The sequence below is a fragment of the Gallus gallus genome, chromosome 12, assembly GCF_016699485.2.
Source record: "Gallus gallus isolate bGalGal1 chromosome 12, bGalGal1.mat.broiler.GRCg7b, whole genome shotgun sequence".
Taxonomy (NCBI): Eukaryota; Metazoa; Chordata; class Aves; order Galliformes; family Phasianidae; genus Gallus; species Gallus gallus.
The window spans coordinates 7,807,161-7,833,326 of record NC_052543.1 but is presented as its reverse complement, the minus strand read 5'-3'; the positions used below and the strand labels follow the sequence as shown (position 1 = coordinate 7,833,326).

The following is a 26,166-nucleotide window of genomic DNA, read 5'->3' as shown; positions in this document are numbered from 1 at the left end:
GCATTTGAAATTAAGTGAGCAATGTACAACAATGAAAAATCAATTAATTTTTGAATCTGTATGTTCTACCTCTAGTCTACAGTTGACAAACTTTACCTTTTAGCCTTTAGGATTATAATTTTAGCAGCATATTGTAATAGGCTATTATGTATAACCTTCAGGATTATAATTTAATAGATTATAATATTGGCTGATAAATGGTAGAGTTTTGTTTTCCAATTAATATTTTCTGGTCAAATCATACCTCACATAACTTAGGCAAACTGATTGCTTCACAGTATTTATTATAGAATAGGATTTTCAAACCTGAAGACTATTTGGAATCTTAACACATCAGACAGTCATTTCTTACATCTCCTTTTGCTTAAGGTAATATATTCTGTTTTATGATGAAGTAGAATATATGAATACATGATTCTGTTTTATAACTATGTGGAATTGCATCCACAAAAAATGCTTCACTGATAATTATTATTTCTATTAAACACCATTACTCACACAGACCTTGGATAGTCAATTAATAAAAGATCAAGTTCTTCGGCAGAAGAATCATTAAGTGTTCTCTACTTTAAGGGATTCACTTATGTCTCATATAACCGCGTCTTTCCCTCCTTCTCTCTTCTCAAAATATTATATCCCTACATAATATAACTGCCAAACTAAAATAAAAAGTGAGGAACTTATACACTGCTTTTAAAAAATGAACAAAGCAAATAAACCGTAAGAATTTTACCTGCAACGACTGGAGATTTTCTGTCATCCAAAAGTTGAATGGCAGTACTGGCTGTCACTACATTGCTTTTGTTTGCTGTTTCTACAACATATAATAAGAAAAAAAAAAAAATAACATATCTCAGAATAAGGAAATTGACCTCTTTTTTTTTTTTTTTTTCCTGTAGTTCAAAATAATTCAGTGAATGCAGTGCTCAGGAAATATGCTAAAAAGACAGCAAATATCACGGTGTATGTATGAACAGAACATACAGGCACTGATGTTTCAAAGTTCCTGAGCAGCCCAACAAGCTTAAATCACCGATATTAGTGATCAATTCTCGCCTTTTCTGATAAAGAATAGCAACAAAGATGACAACTGGTTGGACTTCTCAGAGATGTGGGTAGTTGTACTTTTGGACTTTTCTTGCTTAAAATACAAAACTGTAAATTTGATCTAGGCAAATATTCAACAACAGTTACATAGCATCTTGGGTTTTCACTTGGAGCCCTGTAAAAGATGTACCTGGCTAAAGGACCAGTAAACTAACTGCAGATTTCAATGCATATTTTAATATTAACATCTAAGCTTAACTACAGAGCCTTCTTGCGCTGAAAAATTTGCTATCCTTTTCGCAACATACATGGTTCAGAACATAGATAATGACAAAATTATAGACCTGTACTAAATGGAATTGAATAGACAAAGCTCCCGGGTATTTGCTCAGCAGCTCTTCTATACCAGAGTGGAAAATGATCAGCATTAAAAATGTTTTCCTTGTCTTCAGCTGTCAGGAAATCTCTTGAGAAAGAAGAGAGAAAGAAAATACTTGTTTGTTGTATGTCACACAGTAATGTCTAGATTTGAAAGACAAGAGAAAAAAAAGACAAAACTCAATGTTTTAGGAAATAAAATGACTTTGGACAGTTATTCTAATATCATTTGTACAAGAGAGGGCTAACTTAAGCCCCTAGTACTCATTTGTAACAGATCTGCAATTGGAAAAGCTCATAAACGAAGTAGCACTAAATGCATCTCTACTGATATAAAATAAAAATGCTCATTCAAAATCATTTAACAGGAGAACACAAGAACCGTTTAATGCAAAAGTCACTGAAGGTTTGATAGTTTGCTGCCATTGGTATCTATTTTTAAGAAAGAAAAAAAAAAAACCCTAGCAAACTAATGATCAGCCTACTTTCCAAATTATAGGTAAGGAGAGGTAGTGGAAAACTGCAGACTTTATTCATCAATGACCTCATGGAATGCTGACAGAGGAAATTTTTTCTGAGAATAAATAGCAAGTATGGTCTCCATGCTGTTGTTCTGGTTTGCTGTCTGACAGTAAGAAATTGCAGTGCTATTGATCTCATCTGTTGGGCTACTTACACTACAATAGTTTGTGGTCAGATAGGCATCATACAATTTTATATCCAATAAACCTAATTTATCATAAAGTGCAGGCTTTTTTCACATGTATAATACCTATATTTGCCTGACATTACTAAAGTGCTGACTAAAAAAGTCATTAATTATCGGACCCTATTTTATGGCTCTCCATTTTAAGAAACCTGTACCTGCAGTACATCACATCTTCAAAAATGCAAAAACAAACAAAGAAAAACAAAACCCAAACAAAAGGAATCTTTTGAATGATGAGATCTCCTGATAATCCTTTCACCTAGTCCGCTTCTGTTAGCTTTGTTTCAATTTATAAGAAGAATTCCCAACAATAAGATACAAACTCTAAAAAGTCTATAATATTTTTTCAGAGGAGATATTAAATATATATATATTTTTTTTTTCCTAGAGATGTAGCATATTTTGCACTCCCTTCTGAATAGTAAAGGTATAAAGCTAACTCTTGAAAATGAGGGAAAACTAAATCTATGGCTGTAGGTATACAACAGCTCATTGCTCCAGACGTTCCAACTGAAGAAAGAATTCTATACAATCTTTCTAATTTGTCCTATGTATTTCAGTGCACAAATGCAACACTCTGGAAGCGACAGTAGGCATGCTTTCTAAAAATAAACAATTTTTCTTGATTTCACACACAGTTGCCAAGCACAGGTTTGTTACTTACTGATTAGTAAGCTGTTCTGGACCCACAAACAGGTTGATACGAGATAATCCGGTCCGTGTTCCAAGGAAGGCAACTTCAACTCCCTTGTCAGAATTTCTGAAATAGAGCAGAACACAAACAAAATACGTTTCCAGACAGAAAACAGATAAAGCTATATTACTGGTCACAGAAAATACAAGCATACACATTTTTGAGGAAGATAATATTAAGTACAGTTGCTTTTATTTATTTATTTTTTTAAAGTTCAAGTTGTGGCAAAAATACAGTGTAGAAATTTTATTTAGATAGTACATCTACACTTCAAGCCATAACTGTGACTGCTGTTCTGGCATCAAAATCTTAGCTAGATTTAAACAGCTAGCTCAGAGTCAAATGTAGATGCCATTAGGACAGGTATCTGCTGCTAGACCGTAGGAAAAAATGCAGCAGGTAGGTCAGGCCAAATGCTCTTTCTGCATTGCTATCAGAACCAAAGTAGCTGTTTTAAAAACTAGCTCTTGTATGGCTAGAAGAGCCTCACATGCTTTGTTCCAGAATGTCCTATCTTGTTAGTGTAAATGAGAATATGAAAGGGGATCAAGTCTCCGACTAGCATATCTCTGAAGTTGTCCTCCTTGTTTTTACTGGACCTGTTGTTAATTCACTGTGTAGGAGGATTCCTAAAAGCCTTATACTTCTTATATACATTAACCGATGCCTACAGCATACTAGCATGCCATATTTTCCTATCTTTACCTGCAAAGAGGACACTGGGTAATCAGCTTGCTGAATTAGGTCTCATTGAATTTGACTTTACTTATTCAGTATGTGTTTGCAACAATATCTTTTTCATGCAACTTTTAAACATGATGCAAATTTAACAAAAGCTAATCAGGAAAACTCCCAGAATTGCCTTTTATCAGCAGTATCTCATGCAAACTGCTAATCTTAACATCTGCTTTCCCTAACACATATATATATACAACATCTTGTTGCTTAACACTTAGCTCTGGAAACAAACAAAAAAAACCCAAAAGAAAACAAAAAAAAAAGATTCTGTATAATAATTGTATATAATTTGTTCTGAGAGAAATTACCAGTTCAATAAACAATTTTGGTAAATTATGCATTAAATTCCTCAATTATTCTAAACAGTTGTTAGAAATAGTCTCAACAGTGTGTTGTGCTTCATATACAATCTCATCAGTTATATTGTAAAATTTGAGTAACCTTATACAACTAATCATCATGATGTACAGTGCAACATAAACACTTAATACTGAATTCAAAATTGGTGGTATTTAAGATACATTGGTTAATATGCTCTTTTAATTCTTTTTAATGTAGTTGAAAAATTAAAAGTCCTGAGTAAATAAACTGAAAGGAATGAAAAATCTGATTCAAATAAATCTTGGTAATCTGACAAAACATCAGGATTTGCAAAGCATTTTACCAGTTTTTACACATAGCTATTACATGTCAACCATGATAAAAATGACTGATTCAAAGCTTACTTACTCTGATTTATTTAGTGCTAAACTGGTCCAATAAGCTTCAATTGGTGCACTCACCACTGCATCAAACAGAACTTCCTGGATCAATTCTTTATCACCTATTATGTTATATTAAAATCAGTAAACACGCACGCAGAGAATTTTTGTTGCTGTTAGATGACTAAACAATGTGGGTTTTTTTAGACTCTGCTATATTTTGCTCAAATCTTTTTCAGTATAAAGCATTCACTATGTAACAATTACTAATAACTACAAAGGAAAGAAAAAAAATGCACTTTCCACTCCATGTAACACATGTACGTATCTCATGCTTGCATTTTCATATAAAATAAGTTTAAAATCATTCTGTCTACTAAGTCACAAAAGCTCTAAGTTCATGAAAAGATCTCAGAGGAAATATGCACTTATCTATGTGATTTTTTAATTTTGTTTTGCAGTGCAGAAATGCTAACTTCATACATATTGACCCTAAGGACACTCCGGAAATATCTGGTACATTTTTTAGAGGAGTGATCCAAGGATTGATTCAGACAAACCCTGTTTAACTTATGAAACCAGATGATAATATTGCATGGCACAGCTATACCATCCAAGCAGAACTTTGAATATTTGAATCAGGCACACTGTTTACCATAAAACCCAGAATTCTGTATCATCTATATTTTTATTGATCCTCTGGAAAAAGCTCAAAAGTAAATGAAATTTGAAAGTGATATCAGCCATGCAATCCAATCTAAAGCTATCAAACTAAGTGGCTTTGCATTTTGTATAGAATGTACAGTGTAACAGTTTTTAGCTCGGATAAAGTCTATTACATGTATACTTAACAAAACACTTGCATTGGAGCAATGGCTCTTTTCCTGTGAGGTAGCGTTTAATTGCTTCTAACTGAGTCATTTGACGGTGTTCAGGATGCAAGTCAGTGTTGCAGTAGGACCTGAGAACATATTGTAAAAACATTAAAACGTTAATATGCATAAGCATGATCTCTCTTTGAACATAAATAATTGGTTTCAGAAAGCACAAACAATATGAAGCCAAGAAGGGTAACAGACACCAATCTCATGCTTTGTTTAAGGCTTACCATTCATCTGCTAAAGATACATCAGGGTGTTCTAAATCATGTAAACCTGTAACAGGAATAATAATGGTTTATTTAGGGAGCGGTCTGGGTAACAGATGGTTATTAACATACACTCCATAACATAAACCCTTCCTTCTTAGAAAGTGCATTATTACCACAATATAATAAATCACAGTAAACTAGTTAAATACATTTCAGAGTCTAACAGACTGGCAAAAGCCAACTAAATCAGATCTAAAAATGAAAAGGAAGGAAAAACTGTTTTGGCATTGACCTGTTTAACTCATACAAACTGTTCATATGATATACTTGAAGTTTATAAGAAAACCTGAACAGATCAATGCACAATGGTAAAAAACAAACAAACAACAAACAACTCCTTTTCATATTTCCTTGTTCATTGTGGATAGTGAAGTTCTTCATGCTAAAATGTATACTTCTCATTTTGTGGCAGTTTTTCACTTTTAAATAATATTTCTTTAAAAGGAACAAATCCCAGAAACCTATGCACACTCTCTATGAGCACAAACAGCAATTTACGGGATTGTTCAGAATAGGTTTATTGTTCTAACTGGCCATGCAGATGCTTGTAAATAAGAACTATATCATTTGTTATATAGCACAATAAAAATGTACTTTGGCAATTTTCAAAACTGTTAAAGCATGTATCAATAGACAATAAGCAAATATGATTCAGAAGGCAGGCTCTGGGTTTAGCCCCCAGAGCACATACTAAATAAAGACAGAGCCATGGTGGTTAAAGGCAAAGAGGGAATTCAAAACAAGAACTGTAATTGTACTGCTCAGAGAGGACAGCAGTGTGTCAATGACAGAGAAACACTCAGAAAAGACAAGAAAGAGTGAGAGAAAAGGAATGGTTGGTTATGGCTTTGTTAGCGAGCGATTTATCTGGAAGGAAGTATCAGACTGGCTGGCTGAGATGGATAACAGGTGAGAGATAGGTTGGGAACAGTTTGGAGAGTAAGCTCCAAGTCTCCTGCCGTGCTCTCTTTCTATCCAGGCATGTATTTATTTATTTATTTATTCATTCATTTTTGTGATCCATAAACTTTAAAACATTTCTTTTTATGTATCTTGTAGGAACAAGAACTTATTTTTTGACCAAAACAAAGCTGAGGAACAAAGACCTGAAGAAACTATATTAAAATCATGAATGAATTAAGAAGTAGAATTGGAAAGAAAGATTTTGGAATAAAATCAGAAAATTTTCCTCTCCTGTAAGACTTTTTTTTCTCAGGAACCACCAGAACCTCTCCACCTCATAGTATAAAGCTCCTCCACTGTATATGTACACCATGTACAGGATACTCAAGGAAAACTTATTGCTTTCTGCACTCCATGAAAGAAGGATGTAGTAAGGTGGGGGTCAGTTTCTTCTCAGTAACAGTGATAGGAGGAGAGGTAATGGCCTCAAGTTGCACCAAGGGAAGTTCAGGTTGGATGTTAGGAATAATTTCTTCTCTGAAAAAGAATGGTGAGGTATTGGAATAGGCTACCCAGGGAGGTGATGGAGTCATCAGCCCTGGAGGTGTTCAAGAAGTTTGTGAAACGCTGAGAGAGGAGGAGGGGAGATGATGCCAATCTAAAGAAAATTCATGGCCTCAGTATGCTTAATGTAAATGAGGAAAAAAATCCCAAGTAGAAGATCTTAAAAAATAAAATCTAATTCCCTCATGGAATCTGCAGAGAAACATACAAGCTTCAGGTCTACCAGATCAACAATTCAACTACTGTGTAAGGAACATGAGTAGCTAGACAGTATCTTACCTTCTTCCACAGTTACATTCCCTCTGAAGAAATATTTTCCATGTCCTCTAGAGAGAGCCACACCTAAACTGTGCAGAGAAAAAGAGCAGACTTTGAAATCTGTGACACAAAAACAGACATTCAGAGATATTTTCATTTCTAAAATGTCCAGCTTGTGTATGCTTATTAACTTTAAAAAACTGTTTACAAAGCCTCAGTGATAACACTGTTCAACTAGCTGCTGCTGTAGAATCTGATGGATCTGTTCTGATGAGCCTACAACTACTGCCTTTATTATGTGTGTTTAGAGGTGCAGTACATCAGTATTATCTAGCAAACTAATAAATGTGCCCCTCTGAGCTTAACCAGCATGACACATCTTCAGCTGAGCCTTGAACATACCCATGGCCTTACACTGAAGGAAACAAGACTAAGATGTTTAGAAACTTATAAATGTTGGAATCAATGGAGCTACTGAGAGGAAAATAATTTCATATGTAACAACAGCAGCACAATTCTTCTTGGATTATTCTGCTATTCATATTTTTTGCTAGTTTAATATTTTTGCAATGACTTTAGCCTCATAAACTTTTACAGTTAAGTGCTTTGTTTTGTGTTGCTTTTCATCTACCATTAAAAGAAATCAAATTTAATGAACCAGATGGAGGATACATGGCTCTTCATATGGAATACATACACAGGATAACTGCCTTAAACCAATGAATACCAGAAGGTATCTCAGGTTAGGATCTTGCCAGTAATCATTACAACTGAAAAGCATTGGTTCATCCTTTAAGGATATGTAGAGGCACCAAATCCAAGAGCACACATGATGCAATCAAAAGTTCAATCTGGAAATAAGCTGAAAGTAAACATCTTTGACATTTCAGTATATATTTTAATAAATGTAGCCCCTGCTGTCTTCCTGAAGCTATGTTCTCATCCCATCATAACTACATACAGATCGTTTTGTAAAAGGAGAGTTTTACTACTATTATTTCTGTCCTAAGGATTAGAAGCCACACTGCACGCATGTATGTAGTCACACATCTGTTTACTAAATAGAGTAAGAATGACATACCACAAAAATTACACTGAGTTTTACAACACATGCGTGGATTTTAAGAAGAACAAACACATGCATCAGAGATGAGAAACGTGCCTATATTTTCTCTTTGTAAAAACGTAGCTTGAGTTCTGTGACATGGTTCCATTGAAGAAAATTTCAGTTGAGTATTACAACTACCAGTCTCCCGCTTTAAGCATAAGGTTCAGTGAACATTATTTTATTAATGGACTATTTCTAACTCAAATATGAGTATTTATAAAGTGATTTCGTGCCTTTTTGCTTTTGCTAAGAGGCACAGCAAAGTAACATGGCTGCCTCGCTGGTTTTTATTTACACAAATACAGTCTAGGTAGTTCAGAGAAACAAAATATCCAAAACTCAAATTAGAAGTGAAATACTATCTCATTTTACATTACATTTTGTTGTTGAAAAAAATCAAAATGAGGCTCAATATGTAATTACTTAAATGGATTACAGTATTTATAGCTCTCTAAGTACTTGCGAAAGCCTTTCGTTCAACGTAAACCTCAACTGAATATTTTTTTAATGAAACGTAAGCCATGACAAACACTGAAAATTTGCCTGTGTGAGCTTGCACAAACTTTCCATCCCTGGAAAAGCTGAAAGGAATGCTAGTAAGCTCCTTTCCCTTGCTATTTTCAGCATTGTCCAGGAATATTTTATTGTCAGCTTTTGCTGATGAGCTTTTAATGAGTTCACAAGCTCTGTACAAATGCAAGTCCAATGAGTCTGATGAAATGGCCATTTATTATGGTCGGCTCTACCTGAATGGAGTACCCTTGATGTCTGTATAATAGTAGTCATTTGTCATCACCAATACCCGTTTCTAGATTCGGAACAAGAAAGTCAGAAAGGAAGGGGGAAAACAGTTAGTTTGCCGTAAGTATAAAAAAAATCAAGCAGTTAGTCAGTGATAAAAATTACAGGCAATGTATACATTCAGGGAGTGAAAAAATACACCACGGTGAATAATGTTTATAGTAATCTATCTTGAAAGCTGCAAAAATTAAAAAAACAAAACAACACAAAAAAAAAAACCTGCTTGCTTTATAACTAGTCGGAAGGATATTTCAGGCATTACCCCTTTGTCCACTGTTTTCTTCACTTCCATGGAGAATTTTCCTGTTTTACGATTCACCATTGCATTTCGAAGCTAAAAATGAAGGAAATGTGTGTCAAATGCTTTATTTGCAACTTTTGTAATTCTTTGAGCTCTTTGCTACGTTCATTTGACCTAAGCAGAACTCTCTCCATTTATAAGTAGTTCTGCTACACATGGAACAAACCCGTTACAGATTTTATGGTAGTCTGTATAGGCCAAGGCTCCTGCCACAGAACTTCAGGCAAATTGTGGAGGTGTGAAAAGCAAGAGCTCTCAGCATCCTTAATGGTAAAATAGCCCTTCCTGTAATAATCTGGTTTTTACACAGGATAAACAGTTTAACTGAAAACTATTACGCAGTTACTATAGAGGAGGTTAAGCACTAGACTTGGTACCTGGAGTTAGACCAGGGATCATTTTAAAATACTTATATATACTTACTTTTATATATAATCACATATAAAATACCAAAAGAAAAAGAGAAAAGCCCATTTATGACCTTATTATTCACTCCGCTTCCGCTTTATTCTCTACATTGGGTTGCATCCCAAACCAGCATGAGAAACTACATCCCAGCTGCATCAAAAATTGCAAGTAGTAGAAGCATGACAGCCCATCTGATGAGTAACCTGTTGCAATGGGAACACAGCTACAGGGCACTATGGTCCACTTACAATTAGTTTTTAAAGAGAGAAAACTCAAAATTACTATGGAAAACAATATATACTTAAAGTGTTCATACAGAATGATTTACCTCCTACTCTGCTGGTTAAATCTGATCCTATTTGGATTGCCACAAATGTCCAGTCACTTGTGATTCCAAGGTGTCTTCCTGTGCTCTCTCAGGCCTGAAACGCTTCTCCCTGTACCCTTCAATAACTTTATGCCAGCTTCTGCATGAGTTCCAGCCTTTGTGCTGCAAACCCTTACACATCACGTCTACAATGCCTTTTCTTAGCACACCTATTTGCTCCCCAGAAAAGGAGAGACTTCCTCCCAGAGCACATCCGTTGGCACAGTCTCTCTTTTAGGGGAACATGCCATGACTGTTCATTAGGACTATGCACCAAAATCATGAGGTGTACCTAGCAAGGTGCATAGGCTGCATTGCCATTGCCCATCGGAGAATGGGGACTGTGGGCTGAAACTGAACTATGACAAGATCTGGTTTCTGAGAAATTTTCAGCCTTTGTATTCTGAATTTTTCCACCTTCCTGTTCTGGATTTTAGGGAAGAAATTAGAAAGTTACTACTTAGCAGTTATATCATAGAAACATGAAAGTATTTTATGCTGTCAGATTTACGGGTGGAAGAAGCAGAAAGTTTAAGGTGTTTTTGTAGGGGATATCTTCAATTACAAAGTGATATTGCCATACCTGTGGTGCACTTCTTGTAGTAAGAAACATTTATAAATTAAATCTTCCACAACAACAATTTTCAGTACATTAGGAACCCTCCAGTACTGCTAATAAATTCCCACCCCCTCGTTAGAGGTCTTGAAAATGCAGAATAGTATCAACAAAACAAGCTTTTTTATCTCCCTTCTATTTCTTATCTGTCTGAACACAATTTTGGACATAGTGTTCTTGCAAAATAAATATCTCTTGTTTTCCTGTACTTTGTGCCATTCATTGCCAGATTGGGCAATTCAGTCAGATTTTAATCAAAATTTGTGAAGATAGTGATGTCAATGCACTCTGCAGACTTTTTGAGTTAGTACAGAGTGAAAAGGGAACACCCAAACTTGCCAGTGAAATATCTGGTTTTATTTTCATGACGAAGTTGTGCATGGGTGACCTATCTAAAACTGCAAACATTGCCGGTCTTCAAATTTAATTCTGGAGCATCTACATTTGAATTAACAGGCTTACTCTTCTGACAGTGAGTGTAAAAGGATAATTCTAGCTGGGGGCATGTATAAAATAAAGCATATACTTTACTGCAGATTTTTTTAACAATACATAATGGGCAATTCTGGAAATATTTTCCCATTTTAAGTTTTGTGGTTTTGTACTTGCAGAGCTGGTCTTAATTAACCATCTACTTTCTAACATTTACAGAACAGTTCCATTTATCTTTAACATGGTTTTCATTTTTCTCCTATTGGTGCCTGCAGTTGTCTGAGACCCATTCCTCTCGCAAGCCTCAGGCAAGTCATAGATTTATGAAAAGGGCCTTCAACTCTCAGTAGTGTTTAAGATCAAGTCTGCATGTGGGACTTAAGAGTTTTTCTTTCCTTTGTTTTTTTTTTCTTGCCATGATTACATTTCTTGGCTTTGTAATCTGGTTTCTCAGCTCTTCTGCAGTCCCATCTTCCTTCTAAAGCGCATAAAATAAGTACTGCCTCAATTGGCTCCAAGCCCCAAAGAGTCATTCATGCTGTTTTACTACAAACAAGCAAATAAAACAAAACAAAACAACAAAAAACAAAACAAGAAGAGCCCCCACAACAACAAAAACAAATCTTCATTCAGCTAGAAATCAGAGTATATCATAAAATGAAGTAAAAGCAAGATGGCAGGTACCTCAATCTGGGAAATTAATGGATGAATATATACCTTCACCAACTGTATTTCATAGAAAAAAAATTCTAAACTTACTTCTGCCCCTTTTTCCTTATTGAATCTCTGGAGAAAACCTATTTATTCATCTCTTTATAATGATAAGTATTACTACTCTTTCAACTAAATGTCTTCCAATCAATGGCTAACAACCTAGTTTCACTGCTCTACTATCATATCATTCTATATACTTGGAAAATTATGCAACCATTGAATTAATGTAGTAGAAAGTAAGCAACCTAATCAGCCTCCACAGAAGTGTTTAACGGGAGACAAATATACCAGTAGTATTCTATGTTGCTAAAGGCAGTTCTATGAATACATGAATTCTTTCCCTCTACAGTGGAACAAACAATGCTTTACTACTAAAGCTTGGAAAAAAACAAGAACAAGGTCTCTCTCTAGATCTAATGTCACTAAAGATTCTGTATATAGCTCTGATATTCTTTCATTTCATACTTCTTTCACATTTATGCTGCTATTAGTGTTTCGGACAGTAAGCCTCTCCAATGGCCTTGGAAACATGGTATGAATGACTGACTTGTATATTATTTCATAAACACAAAACACTTGTAATGATACCAGGCTTACTTTTAAAAATAACTGTAAGAATATGACTTGTGGTTTTTTTCCTATTTATATATTTACACTGAAATGTCCACTTGTGTGTGGCATTGCTAAAATATTAGGAAAACATGAGGAATGCTAATATTATTTTCCTACTCTACTCAACATGTTGTTTTTACAGAAAACACTTTGTCACTGACCAAAGAGTAAATGTGCATGCTTTTACAAAACTACTGTTGTCCAATGCTACAATATGTAGTTGCTTTCTATTATGTATTAAATATTTCTCAAAAATAATTTAAATTATTATTTATCTTTTTTTCTTTCTTTCTTTCTTTTTTCTACGATTACTCACTGGACACTGGAGCAGGTCCTTTCTATAAATGCAATGCTCAATTTAGTTTACTCGCAAGGTATATACATATTTTTCTCATTCAAAGGATGAAATATTAGGACACACTGTTTGCTTCTATGTCAAAATTAAAAATTACTTTTTAACTTTTTCATGTTAGAGGGAAAGATAAATTTTATGCACATACCTTTCATCAGAATGTGAAATTTAACTTTCTGTAGGTTTCCAAATTTGAAAAACTCAACTTTTGTTAGAAATTTTCAAAAAATCTGGCAGAACTTGGGGGTCTCAAAGGAAACATTTACAGAAAGGTGAACCTGGACTTCTTGCTTTCGTGTGCATTCAGAACAAATCACAATTATAAATAAAACATAATTTTCAATGTCTGACAAATACTTTAATGTTACTTTAACCAAACCACTGAATTTCTACTAAGAGATCATAAATAATGAATGATTAAAACTGTAGAAATTAAACAGATGAATTATTGAAAGAAGTAAAAAAGAATAAAAACAAAGAGAAACAAGAAGAAAAACAAATTCATGAAGGTTTAAAAGCTGTATTTAACTACTGCAATAACATTTGAAAGGAGAGAAGAAACTTTAAAAAGGTCATTCGCAGAGGAACTGATTGAGTAATATGCTGTCAAAGATAAAAGGTAAGGTATGAAGTCAGCCTGATTGCCAAGATTACAGAAGGCTGGTACAGAACATGAACATCTAATGAGGAAGTCTTAAGTAATGTATGCACAGAAAACCACGCAAAACTATACAAGAAATGCTCCAAAGAAACACCCCAATGCACAAGTTTAAGTAAGGAGGTAAGATGGCCTCCTAGGAAAAGATGAGGACAATCTATCACCTGATGAAATAGCCATTGCTAAAAACATAAATGAACTGTTTCACATTTCATAAAGAGGGTGGGGAAAGAGAGCAATGGTAAATAATTTTTTCAAGGGAGAAAGAAAACACAGACTTATGTCAGTACGGGGGTCAAGAAATTAGTACATTTGAAAACTGACAAAACTCCAGGGGCTGTTGTACATGATCCATCCCAGATTTAAGAAGGGCATGAGAATGTAAATATGGTAACTTTCAGTGGATATATTCAAAAGCTCTGTGGAAAAGAGGGTCTGAGGGTCTTAGCTACTCAAGAGTAGCTAATGCAGCTTACTGACATTTCAGTAGATATCTAGGAAATATCTATGAAAAACACAGACATGCAGTTTTGACTTTGGTAGTAGGGAACCAATGGGAAAAAAACTAAAGTACAGGACAGAAAAGGGAACACCTGGAAAGTTATGATTTAATTATGGACAGTCAGCACGGATTCAAACAAAACAAATCATGCCTAACAAATCAGATTTATTGAGGAAATAATAGAAAGACCAGGCAAAGGTTAAGCCATGGACATAAGGAAAGCTTTTGATACTGTACTGCAGAAAAAGCTAAGTCTGCAAGATAAGAAAGAATAAGAGTGAATCAGAGAGTAGATGGAGCACTGAAAAATGAGTTTACCAGAACGAATTGTGTGCATAACAGCTGATAGACACGGAATGAATGGTTCTGCAGCTACCCATATGTCTGAAATTAGGAGTTTTGAGAGAATCTTTTATGACTCTGTTCTGAACAGAGAATCCAATTTGCTTATTCATATGGATTTTGTACATTAAGGAAAAAAAGTTCTCATTATTTCCATTAAGGAAAGCGGGATCTCCTAAAGAGAAGTTAAGCACTTTCCTTCATTTCTGAGCTTCAGCAGTTGTCTGGATGGGCCCAAGAGAGAGATTCTCTTTCTTTTGCTATCCAGCAAAAATATACAACAGGATGCATGGAGCATTGGGTGATGAGTTTTACCAAACATACAAGGAGTCTGTGTTAGTGGTACATGTGCAATACAAAAAAAAAAAAAAAAAAAAAAAAAAAAAAAAGTTACAAAATTCTTAACCAAGTAAAGAGGACTATTGCTTTTCCCTTTCTGAGAGCAGTCAAGTGGCTGCTGTGATAACTACTTGAACAATTTCCATGTACAGTCTTTCTGACAGGGTTTTAAAATACATCGCTTACCACATCATCTCTGTCTTCCCACTCAACCTCAGAAAGATCCACACTACTGTAGTTGGGCTTTCTTCGTTTCTTTCCTTCTTCATACTGGCATAAAAAAGAATGTAATGTTTAGCACATCCTGTACAAACATTTTGTAACAAAAGGTTGGGTTTTTTGTTTTTTTTTTTAAACTTGGATGTATGCTGATTTTATTTGGAAATGCTATGCCTAACAGAGTAGGCAGCTTCATTGATACATAATGAGTCACACTGCTGCAAAAAAATACTCTGTGCACTAAAAAACTACTTCCTATATGATTATTTGCATGATCTGTTGCCATGACACAAAGCTGTTCTTGCAGGACACACAGAGAAGTCAAACCCAGTAGTTATACCTTTGTCTTCTCGTATAGAACCCTACATGAGACCTTCCTCTTGTAGTTTATGTTAAATGCCTCAAACTAACAATGTCAGCTGTACAGGAAGTTATATTTGCTATAATCTTATCAAGAAAATGTTTACACGTTTCTATTTAAACAAGATAAGATGCAAGTCTTTGGAAGTGTGGTGTTAACATTTGCTGATATTACATTTTATCAACAACTTCATGGGAAAAAAGTAATATACTAATAATTTATAGGTTTTTTTTATCACTAGTCGCTGTTACCCTGTAAATCTCACATTTTAAATAAACATACCAGTGACAAACTGATTTGACACTAGGGAATTTATAATATAGGAAATTCTGCCCTCTACTGAACATTCAAATGAGAGAGTCCACTAGAGTAACAAAAACCCTGATCAGTGGAAGAAGAAAAGTATTTAGGAAGGTCTGTGAACAGTCAAGAAAAAATATGAGAATCTATTTGAAACGTTTAAAAATGGGAGCAGATCTGTGCAATATGAAATAACGACCATTTATCTTTTATTATGCAAATAAGAGGGAGGACCATCACAAGTCTTTCCATGAGTTATCATGAGAGATGCTGAGAACTGGGAGAATTACTCCAAATTAATTCCGTGACTCCTCAGAAGTAGAATGATAGGATAGAGGTTGCAGTAGTAAGGAAGAATATGTGGTTGATTCTCTTTCCCCAGGGCAGGACCAACTATTCCACCAATCAAAGCTCTGAGTGCTCAGTACTGTTTATCACCAGGGTCATCATAGCAGGAACTTGCAGTCCTGGTCTGCACATCACAGAAAGGCCACGGAGAAAACCTGGTCTCTGAGCGTTTGAAAGGTTACTCCCATCCTGATACTTTCCTTTCTAAAGTATTCTCACGTGAATCTCACCACTGATTTTGTAGGGTCACAGTATTTAAAAACAAGCATGACAAAGTTGCTGAACTAATCATAGGTCTTGAGATATTGGAAGAACAATAATATTTCTGCTTGTACAAAATTCTTTCCCTCAAAAGAACTTGGAAACAGTTATTGCTAGAGATTAGTCTTTTGGGAATCTACGTGGGATAAAATCCTGAGTCAATTCTCATTAAAAAAATCTCATTCATAAAGAAATCCTAGCTACTCTGTTGGTGCAACTCTCAGACTGACTTCCGATGGTTCATGTGGATGTAACAGAAGAATAATTTCACACATTTTTACTGCCCCTTTGCTAGAAGTTCGCATTCTCAGAACAAGCAGGGTATCCTCTTCTGGGCTGATGCTATTCAACAGATGGGATATTCAGAGATGTAAAGATTCTCCCATTTCTGTGCATGTCCATACGCCAGATTGTGAATTCAAGTATCTCAGTGCTGCAATTAATTCTTGCTCCACAACTAATCTCTGATAGCTGAAGAGACAACTATACACAAGTACGGAAGTACAGAACTCAGAAGCCCCTATAGTTAAATCTCACAAGAATAAAAAGGAGAGGATAACATCTGCTTCATGAGCAGGACTTGATTTTGGTAGCTTTCTGTGCTTTGCAAACCTCTAATTGTGGCTACAGCTATATCAATATTATCTTTAATCGTTACAAGGACTAAATATGCCTACTCTCTGTGGCTGCATCAATTAACCAAGCAAAGCTTTGGTCTTATTTATTCACACCAGCGTAGAAATTGTGGCAGTCAAGATCCGAAATACTGAGAGTTGAAAAGTGTTACATAAAAGTTAACCAGGATCATTTGAGTAGAACAAATGTGAAACAACTCCTGTACTGTGTCCAATGTTTAATTACATCCTTACTCACAGATGTCGAAAGGCTTCTGGGCTATACTGCATTCTCAGACACATGTGCAAGTCCTTACTTATGACAATAGGAGTTGATCTTGTGTGTCTGACAGCAGAAGTGGGCTTCAAATATATAATAAATTGTTTGTATCATATTGATTATGGGCGCTTTATTTATTTCAGTTACATAGATTCCATATTGTGCATGCAAAAAGCAAAAACAAAATCCAAAAGCAACCCAATGAAGTGCTGCATAAAACATTCAAAGTTTTGCAGCAAAGCCAAAAATGGAAGTATCCATGTCTTAAAAATTCAAATAAGCAGAAAGCAAGCCAAAATCCTAGTGCTTAAGCAAGCAGAAGACTCCATACACACTTGAATGAACTGAAAGTGCAGATTTTAAACCATATTTAGGACAGGAAGTAATAAAGTACTAAGAAGTCTAACCTCTCATTCTGTTATTACACTTTAGGGGACTAGTGTTAATTCCTACACAGGAGCTCAATATGTGAAGAATATGTTTATGATATAGTTCAGGAAAGAATGGCAGAGAAAATAAAAATTCAATTTCCAGCAAGGACAGGATTTTGTTCCGATAACAAAAAAGCAGTTATTTCTGTATCTGGCTATCTTTACTTACATGTCTATTTTTTTTGTGAAGATTACTCCTTGCAGTACATTTACATATTCATATGTAACTATGAACTAAAACATAAATGCAAGGAGATCAAATGTCAAGTATTTCATGTGACTACAACTCATTCTTCTCTAGTTTCATTCTAGTTTTACTGCTAAACCAATTTCTCAGTAAAAGTTATTCACGGGCATAGAAGCAATTCACCAGCTTTTAAGACTGACATTCATCTATGCCATTTTCTTTAGTAGTATACTGAATCTAGCTTCACTTTTATCTCTGTCTGAGACTCCTGGGTGAAATATAAAATACTGATTGAAGACTGAAGCCAATCCCATTCACAAGATTACTATAAAGCACTGAAACAAATTAGTAAGGGACCCATTGGGAAAGATAGAAACTAGGAGCTCTACCAAATTGCACTAATTTAAGCGCAGGAGGGAAAGAGCTAGATTTAGCCTGTGTGCTGTTAATCTACTTAGGCCAGTATAAATTGTGTGGTGATATTATAGAGTAGTTAAAACCTGAAAAAAAAAAAATGATAGCAAATGAAATTTTTTAAATACCTGGACTGCGAATAAGGAATCTTTTAGTCTGCTCAGAATTCAATGCTAGCTCCAATATTCTTTTGTTTGTGGAAAGAACAGGGCAAATGATTTTATTTGATAAGCAGAATGAGCTTTATCTTACTATCTTTTATTTGAGGCTTGGCCAAACTGTTATAGCACTGGGTGATTCAAACAATGTGCAATGTGTACAGTTTAAGGACTGAATCACATTTTTTCACCACCTCCCATACAACCATTTACATGTGCCATTCTTAAGCTCTTTGCTTTGATATTCTCCCCCTCCCCCCCCCCCCCCCCCCCTTTTTTTTTTTAACACGGGCAGTCCCAAAACATCTGCACTAAATACGGCCACGTGTTTATTAAGTCAAAGTATAGCCATCTGATCACAGAAGGAACAAGCTACATCTTAACAGCTGCAAGCCTTGGGTCTAAGGTGATCGCAGTTTCTCAGACATGCTCCATCTGGATAACTGGGAGGTATGAGAGCAAGTTGCTCTGATAGCGGCAGGGCAACTTCAGATTGCCTTGAAAGCATCACTAAACTTCAGTGAACTTGCCTAGCTCCATTTGTGGAATCATCAGAGAGAAAATGCGATAGCAAGAAAGTATCTAATAGAAAACAACCAATAGCTTAAATTTGTAGAACACTCACGGGTATCAAGTCAGAAACAAAGTTGCTTGATGCACAAAGGTCCCTTTAAAATACATTTTTTTAAGTAACATTGTGATTTCCTTAGGAAAAGAAGAACTTCTCTTTCCAAACGGAGACGTTCATGATAAGCCTATTATTTTAGCCATTAATCCTGAAGTTTCTGGGTTACAGTTGGCAGTGAAAAACAGTTATTTTGGACTCGTTTTTCATGCCAGATAGCAGTGAAAAACTGCCACACTATAAAATTTCCAGCAAAACTGCAGAGAAAAGCTGACAACAGGAGCCATATCATTCACTGGGGTAAAGAGAATAACACAATTTGAAGTTTCCAGGAAGAGAAAAAGCAGGAGCAATCAAATGTACCACAGATGCAGAAGAACCTTCTAGCTAAAATAAAATAAAAATAAAAATAAAAATCTTGTGCCACATGTATTTATATTTCTCTATTTACAACCATGACATATATGTTTGCATTACAGACACTGCAGAAATGGCTGAATCGATGAAACAACATATGGAAATGCATAGCAGGAGGTAAAAAGCAAGGGAACAGAAAATAGCTCTAAGTCACACATCTACAGACTGGACAAAGAGTACATTGGCTGAGCTCGCATTTTCAGGTGGATTGCAGTTGACTAGCAATGCAACATGTATGCAATTTACTAAGCTGAAAAAAAAAACAACCTCTCTATTTAGGATTTTATTTGCATTCTCAGGACCTTATCATTCGGGATTATGTAAAACTGGCAGCTGCTTATAATTATTTGGGGTTTGAGTAGAAATAATTAAAAACATCTGCCTTTATCTTAATACTACCAGACTTTAACCCATGAGCTCAGTTATACCTAACTTCAAAGCTGAAAGCAAAGAATAAAAGAAAGCTTCACATATTGCTAACAAATTTTCAGTGATTCATTTATATGTACAACCCGTTATTCAACAGCCTTCAAACCCTTAATTATCTTTTAAATATATGTAATTTTGCACTTCTAATTAGACAGCAATTTAATGCTCTCACAGGGATTCAGATGGGCTGTCTTTTTTAAAATGTAAACTCCAATAGGAATAATCATTGGCATTCAAGTGATTGAATTCTTCAGTTATTTAAATGAACGTGAGGCATTTACACTGTTCAAATCATTTAAATATTCTGCTGTCAGCTACAGCTGTAGAGTTTTATGGAGTTGCTGAATAAAGCAAGGGTAAGTGTAGGTTATCTTACGTTCCAGGCGGGACTCCCCAGAGAGAAATGAGATTTGCTGCTTATGAAAGGCTAACACTGCTTAAGTGGGGCATTAATGTTTCCCCTGGGACTCGCGTTTCTCTGTTTTTCTATATTAGGAGAAACAAATTTTCCCAGAATTTACAGCTACAAAAGACTTAATATTGGTCTAGCGATCTTTAAATACACCCAAGTCCTTCAGCTAAATGCAATATATCATGATAGTCAACAAGTTTTAAATGGCAAATTACTCAGGCAGCTAAACCGCCAATGTATTCCACCGAAGGTATTACAATATATTCAGGGGCTTTGATTTCTGTTTGAAATGCTCCCGATTAATACTGATCAGAAGCAAATAAATGTGCATCATTTTAAAGAAAACAATTTGCCCATTGGTTTACGGTGATAAAAAGTGCAGTCACATACAGCCATTCGAAAATTACCACTACTTGTCTTCCAGAGCTTATGCTGATTAGGAATATCTGCCTCCGTTTCCTTGGGGGGACAGAAAGCTTTAATTTCAATTCAGAAACATTATAAAATCCTCAGTCATCATTGACGTTATTGGATTAAGGAAAGGGATATCATAATCGGCTCATGTAATGGGTAAAACAGTCCTCATTTTACTTTTTTTTATAAAAAGAGTGGTAGAATGTGAATAAAATATGCGATTTGATTCTGTAACAGATACATTTCTTTAAATGCGCATTTTCTTTAGGTCAGGAACCTGAGCTTCTTGGCCAGGAACTCTGAGCATTCTACCTTAAATGAACCTGATAATTACTGAAAATGAAATTCCTCTTTATTCCCTGAACAGAAATACAACTCCTACTGCCAGCTCCCAACCGCTGAAGCTGCAGACTTCACAAAAGCTACTAGAGCTCCTGCTATTCTTCGTTGAAAACCACACAAATTTAACGATGGTGGAGCAAAAGTAAGAGCCCCTACAACGAGATCAGATCCACAAAGGTGTCCCTCTGTGACTACTGCAGGCGCTGCTCATTCAGCAGCATTCTTTCCCTTCCCTGTAACCCCACCGAGCCTTCATCAGACGGCAGTTTTCCTCCAGCACCTCCATTTAACAAACTGCAGTGACAGCTTCCTAAGGACCGATAAGCCACAACTAACACAGCAGTTGTTTTTAAGTATATGCAAAAAAGTCTGCATCATCTGTTTGTTATCCTTCCTTTGCCTTCAATGCCCTCATTTCATTGACAATTTCTAACACGATAAATTTTGCATCCTAACTGCTAATGGAGTACCACTGCAAGCGTGAGCAGAATATCACCAAATAGGCAATGAAATCTGGCATAACTGTTACTGAGAAAAAAAAGTGTCCTCGTGTACATTTAAAGCATGTGCAGAGACCTTTCCAAACCAAGTCACTGCCTTCAACACCTCAGAAATTCACTCTTAAACCCCCAAACAATTCTATTCTTTTTCTTTCGTCATTTTAAGTTTCACAGAAAATTTCTATTTGTATCATAAGATTGAACGAATTACCTGCTGGAAAATAATTAAGAATCCCCCACTGCTCTCTGTAGAAAATAATGACTTTTAATTAAAATGCAACATTCTGGGAGCATTTTGATATGGCACTAATGGCATTTTTTAATTTTTTTTTTTTTTTTTTTGAAACAACACGACCTTCAACTATAGTTTCTGGAATTACTATGAAAAAGAGGGGAAGGGAAGAAGGGAAGGAGAAGGGAAGGAGGAGAGAAAAAGGACTTGTCGGATCTGAAATTAAACACGAAATGAAAAATAACGTTAAAAAGTAAAAGTTAAACTTACTCAGCTGTTCTGTAATTAGAAACAAAATTAAAAACGACAGTAATAAGAAAGAGCTTTGCGATAGAGCAGCACGGGGATAAGGGCAGTTTTCAGCGCTCCCCCGTCCCCAAGCCGCAGCCCGAAGTCGCTCTCGCCGCCCCGCCGGGCGGTGCTGGGGCGCCACCTCATGGCCGCTGCCCGACAGCGCAGCGGGGCAGCCCCGCGGGAGGGGAGGGACGGCGGCACGCTGCGGGACGGCCGGCACAGGGACGCGGGCAGCGCGGTGGGGAGGCGGCCCGGAAGGACGTCGGGAGCCGTTGGGAGGGAGAGGTGGCGCAGGTTGAGGTGGGTTAGGGAGGAGAAGGGTAGAAAAAGGGGTAAGAAACCACGTTTCCGTGCAAATGTAGCATAAAGGTAAAGTGCACTCAATGGTAGAACAAAAAATCGAGCTGTTTGGAACAGTCTTCTGTGATGCAGCGATGACATGATTGGACAAAGGAAGGGTTACTGATGTTGTCTACCTGGACTTGAGCAGGGCCTTTGTCATGGCCCCACACTGCATCCTTATCTCTAAGAGAGACCACCCTCCATATCCATATATTTGGTATATAAGGAATTGGTTGAGTAAGTACTGTGCCCAGGCCTAGTGCCCCCAACACAAGAAAGACAAGGAGCAGTTGGAATGGATCCAGACCATGAAGATGATCAAAGGGTTGGAACACCTCTCCTGTACAGAAAGGCTGAGGAAGTTGAGCTTCTTTAGGTTGGAGAAGGGCCCTGGGTGTCCTCATTGCAGCCTTCCAGTACTTGAAGAGAGCTTACAAGCAGGATGGGGACCAAATTTTTACACTGCCTGATAGTGACAGGACAAGGGGAAATGGCTTTAAAGTAAAGAAGAGGAAATTTAGGAACATAACATCTAACCTAAGCCATTCTGTGATTCTATCATCTAATAGAAGTTGTTTGTCAAGACTCATCTCTCTAGTAACGGCTTTGAGAGAAGACTGCAACTGAAACTCCTTTTCAGGTCCCCCATGCCAATAGCCACTCATGAAAACTTCCATCCAGCACTGACTTGGACGACTACAGCTGTCACCAACCTTTACAAGTATCTTACCCTTGGAAAGCACTTTCCACCTCAACCTCCAAAATGCGATTATTCAAATCATCTGGCCATGTCTACGCAACCAACCATGCATCCTATCTGAAAGCCTAATTTATTAGAAAAAAATAATAAATACACACACAAATACACACACACACCTCTGCCAAAAAAAAAAAAAAAAAAAAAAAAAGGCAGAAGAAACAGGAGAAATAAGAGAGGAAACGGCCAAGAAAAACACATTACAACAAACCCAGCAGAATAATCAGTGTAACATACCTAGCTTAAGGATTAAATATACTGGTTACTCTATGATGAAAATCTTGTCCAAGAGGAAGCAGTCTTCCCCAATGAGCGTCTCCTGTGTTGTTCGTCTGCTCAGTGCCCCATAAGACAATTTCTTAAGAAGCAGCATGTCAGCTTCAGAACTAACAGATACAGCCACTGTGGTTAGCAGCTCAGCGGTCTAGCAATGTTCTAGCTTTATATCATCACAGGAAAATATATCAACATGTAAGCCAGTCTGGATGAAAACAGTAATCTATGTACTTGAACATAAACTCCAACCCATCCAGAATGATTTTACGTGATTATTTCATGGGTCCTCCTATTTAATTCCATGGAAACTACACCAGATACTAAGAACACAATAACACTGTTTGATTCATTCTCAGCTACAAGACACTATTTTTCAACATAAGTCACCACCATTAGCTATGCATTTTCACCAGCATGAAACAAGAGCCTTCATACTCTGATCAAAAAGATCTGCACCAGCAAAGATGACCCACTGTCACAGTTACTACTGCTGACATGCATCACCCACTGCCTCACTGTGCTCACACCCTTTGTTTGGTCTCCATAAACGTTCAGCAAGCATCAATGAATGTTAATGGGTGCTTTTTTCCTGCATGGAGAAATTCAGTGACATACCTGTGCCTCATATGTACTTTCACATCAGACATCATTTTGTCAGACTGCCCCTATGCTGCCATCTGTCACATGGCAGCAAAACATAATGGATTATTGGTGGGAAGGTTCAACCTCTACTGCCATCCCACCAACATCCACCTCTGATATAGTGGGCCAATATCATAAAATAGGAGGCGTTACTCTCAGAGCAGCCCTCATATTTCAGGACAGCTCTTTTGTCAGCTATCCAGATCCAGTTTTATGTGCCTATTTTCACATACTTGTTTGTCACAACATTCATGGAGTGTTTTGTCACTGTTACAATGGTATCAGGATTTGTCCTGATTTTGTCCTAAGGGCTCAGACCAGTAATCACATCACTCTCAAAAACTCCACTGAAGTAAAAAAAAAAAAAAAAAAAAAAAAAAAAAGACTCCCATTATACACTACTGACAGAACCCAGAGGTAAAAATGAGTCTTCCAAAAAAATAAAATGAGCAGACCATGAATATATATCACAATGACTTCCCTACAGTTGACAGCTTATGGGCGACTGCCCAATGTTCTGATTCTGAAAAGAGAGACTCTTGTATAAGGTAATGAAATAAGTGCCTTCAAGATGTATGCTGGGGCTTGGAATAGTAACAGAAAACCAACTTCTGCCTCATAAAAACATGCCACCACAACAGAAATAAGGAAATCAGACAGCAGCCTTTGTCAGTATAATTGAAACTATCCATTGTTCCTGGATTTTATTACCTTCTGTATATTAAAATCTCTCTTCTATAAAGAATATATACCATTATTTTTGGAACAATCCCTATCCTAATTTGCCAGAAGAAAGAAGCATGATACAGCAATTGCATGTTGTCTAATTCTTGTAATGTAAATAGGCAAATTTCAAATACATGTACTTATGGATTTGCAAATATAGGCTGCTAGATGTACCTGTCATGCCTGAAGGTTTCAAAAAGCCCTTACATTATTAAGAATCAAGACAAGGTCATGATTTTAGTACTGTGAAAATTGGGGAATGTTATAAAAACAAAACTAACAAAGAAAAAATAAAAAACAATGCCTTTGCATCTACTTTAGAATGATACTTTAAATTGGGATTGCTCCACTAGCCCCCAGTTAGGAAAAAGCCAGCAACAAAAACCAACCAACCAACAACCCTATGGATACTTTTAATGCATGCAGAGATAAGAAGAAAAGTTGTGAGTGTAGTGGTGGCCAATCATGAAGTAAAACCAATCCCATCACATTTTCCTTTGCAACAGCTACAAAACTTTGAAGACAACTTCTCTGCACAATAGTACTTCTCACACAGAGAAAGGTTCATATAAAAAGGTTATGCAGTAGCAGAACAGCATCTATTTCATCCTTTTATTCACTGAGGACAATTAGCATCATTAGGTTAAAAAAATTTCAAGTAGCAAGAATGTTAGCAGTACATACAGAATGCTAGTACAGACACATCTCATCCAGTTCCCGTGCCTTTAACGTTGGCTCTTTTAAGCAATTCTTAAGTTATGTATTTGATACAGCTGTATGTGAGCTACAAGCAAAATTATACTAATAGCCACCTGACATGGGTAAGGTAACAAAGCAGTGAAGACACAGCAGAAGAAACATGAAGGTGCACTAAAAATCTCTGTATATAACCCAAGTGCTGTAAGGAGGTCGGTGCTGCCTCTGCTCAGCTATGGTTACCAAACAGAGCTCAGCGGTCAAGAAAGCAAAGAACATGGAAGAAAGGACAAATAAGAGGTCAGAAAGATAAAGAGAATACGTCAACACTGTGTAGAAAAGCAAGTACAGAAAAATATTACAGCAATACTGAAAATACTGAATGTTTATTATGGTGAGATGTTTCAATAAGATAACAATTACAAATCATTACACAAAGTCAGAAATGGAAAAGAAAAGATAGATTAGGAGCTTCTGCTTTCCATGGTCATGAAAACTACTACTAATGAAATTTAAAACCGGAATTAAAAATAAAACCTCTGCATAAAACAGTTACAGTATGGAAAAATCATTACTATGAGAAGTTACGCTGACTGCAAAATTGAGTATGTTAGTATGGATAACAGAAGTATCCACTCTAACAGGCCTTAATGTTTAAAAATGAGAACCAAATGTTTCCGAGCAGAAGCCTATCTGAAGCTGAAGAGTTATGCTAACTACTGTGAGATTTTCCTACATCCTCTTACTCAGTTCCTGCATCTTCCTCAGGAGCAATCTCATGCTGGACACTGCTGG

The 26,166-nt window shown here is 36.3% G+C and overlaps 1 protein-coding gene across 6 annotated transcripts in view; it reads right to left on the bottom strand.

Annotated features, from left to right (window-relative positions):
• CACNA2D3 (calcium voltage-gated channel auxiliary subunit alpha2delta 3) overlaps positions 1–26,166 on the bottom strand; it is a 409,731-nt gene that overhangs the window by 79,056 nt on the left and 304,509 nt on the right. For all 6 annotated transcript variants that reach the window (XR_005839457.2, XR_006931360.1, XM_414338.8 and 3 more), the window contains 10 exons: positions 14,881–14,964; positions 9,314–9,385; positions 8,997–9,058; positions 7,164–7,231; positions 5,376–5,421; positions 5,131–5,228; positions 4,296–4,389; positions 2,799–2,894; positions 1,392–1,513; positions 734–814 (listed from right to left, as the gene is read on the bottom strand). Coding sequence is in view for 4 of the 6 variants with exons in the window: in XM_414338.8 (XP_414338.3) it covers positions 734–814; positions 1,392–1,513; positions 2,799–2,894; positions 4,296–4,389; positions 5,131–5,228; positions 5,376–5,421; positions 7,164–7,231; positions 8,997–9,058; positions 9,314–9,385; positions 14,881–14,964 (823 nt within the window). In the remaining 2 variants the exon portion in view is untranslated. The remainder of the gene's footprint in view (positions 1–733; positions 815–1,391; positions 1,514–2,798; positions 2,895–4,295; positions 4,390–5,130; positions 5,229–5,375; positions 5,422–7,163; positions 7,232–8,996; positions 9,059–9,313; positions 9,386–14,880; positions 14,965–26,166) is intronic.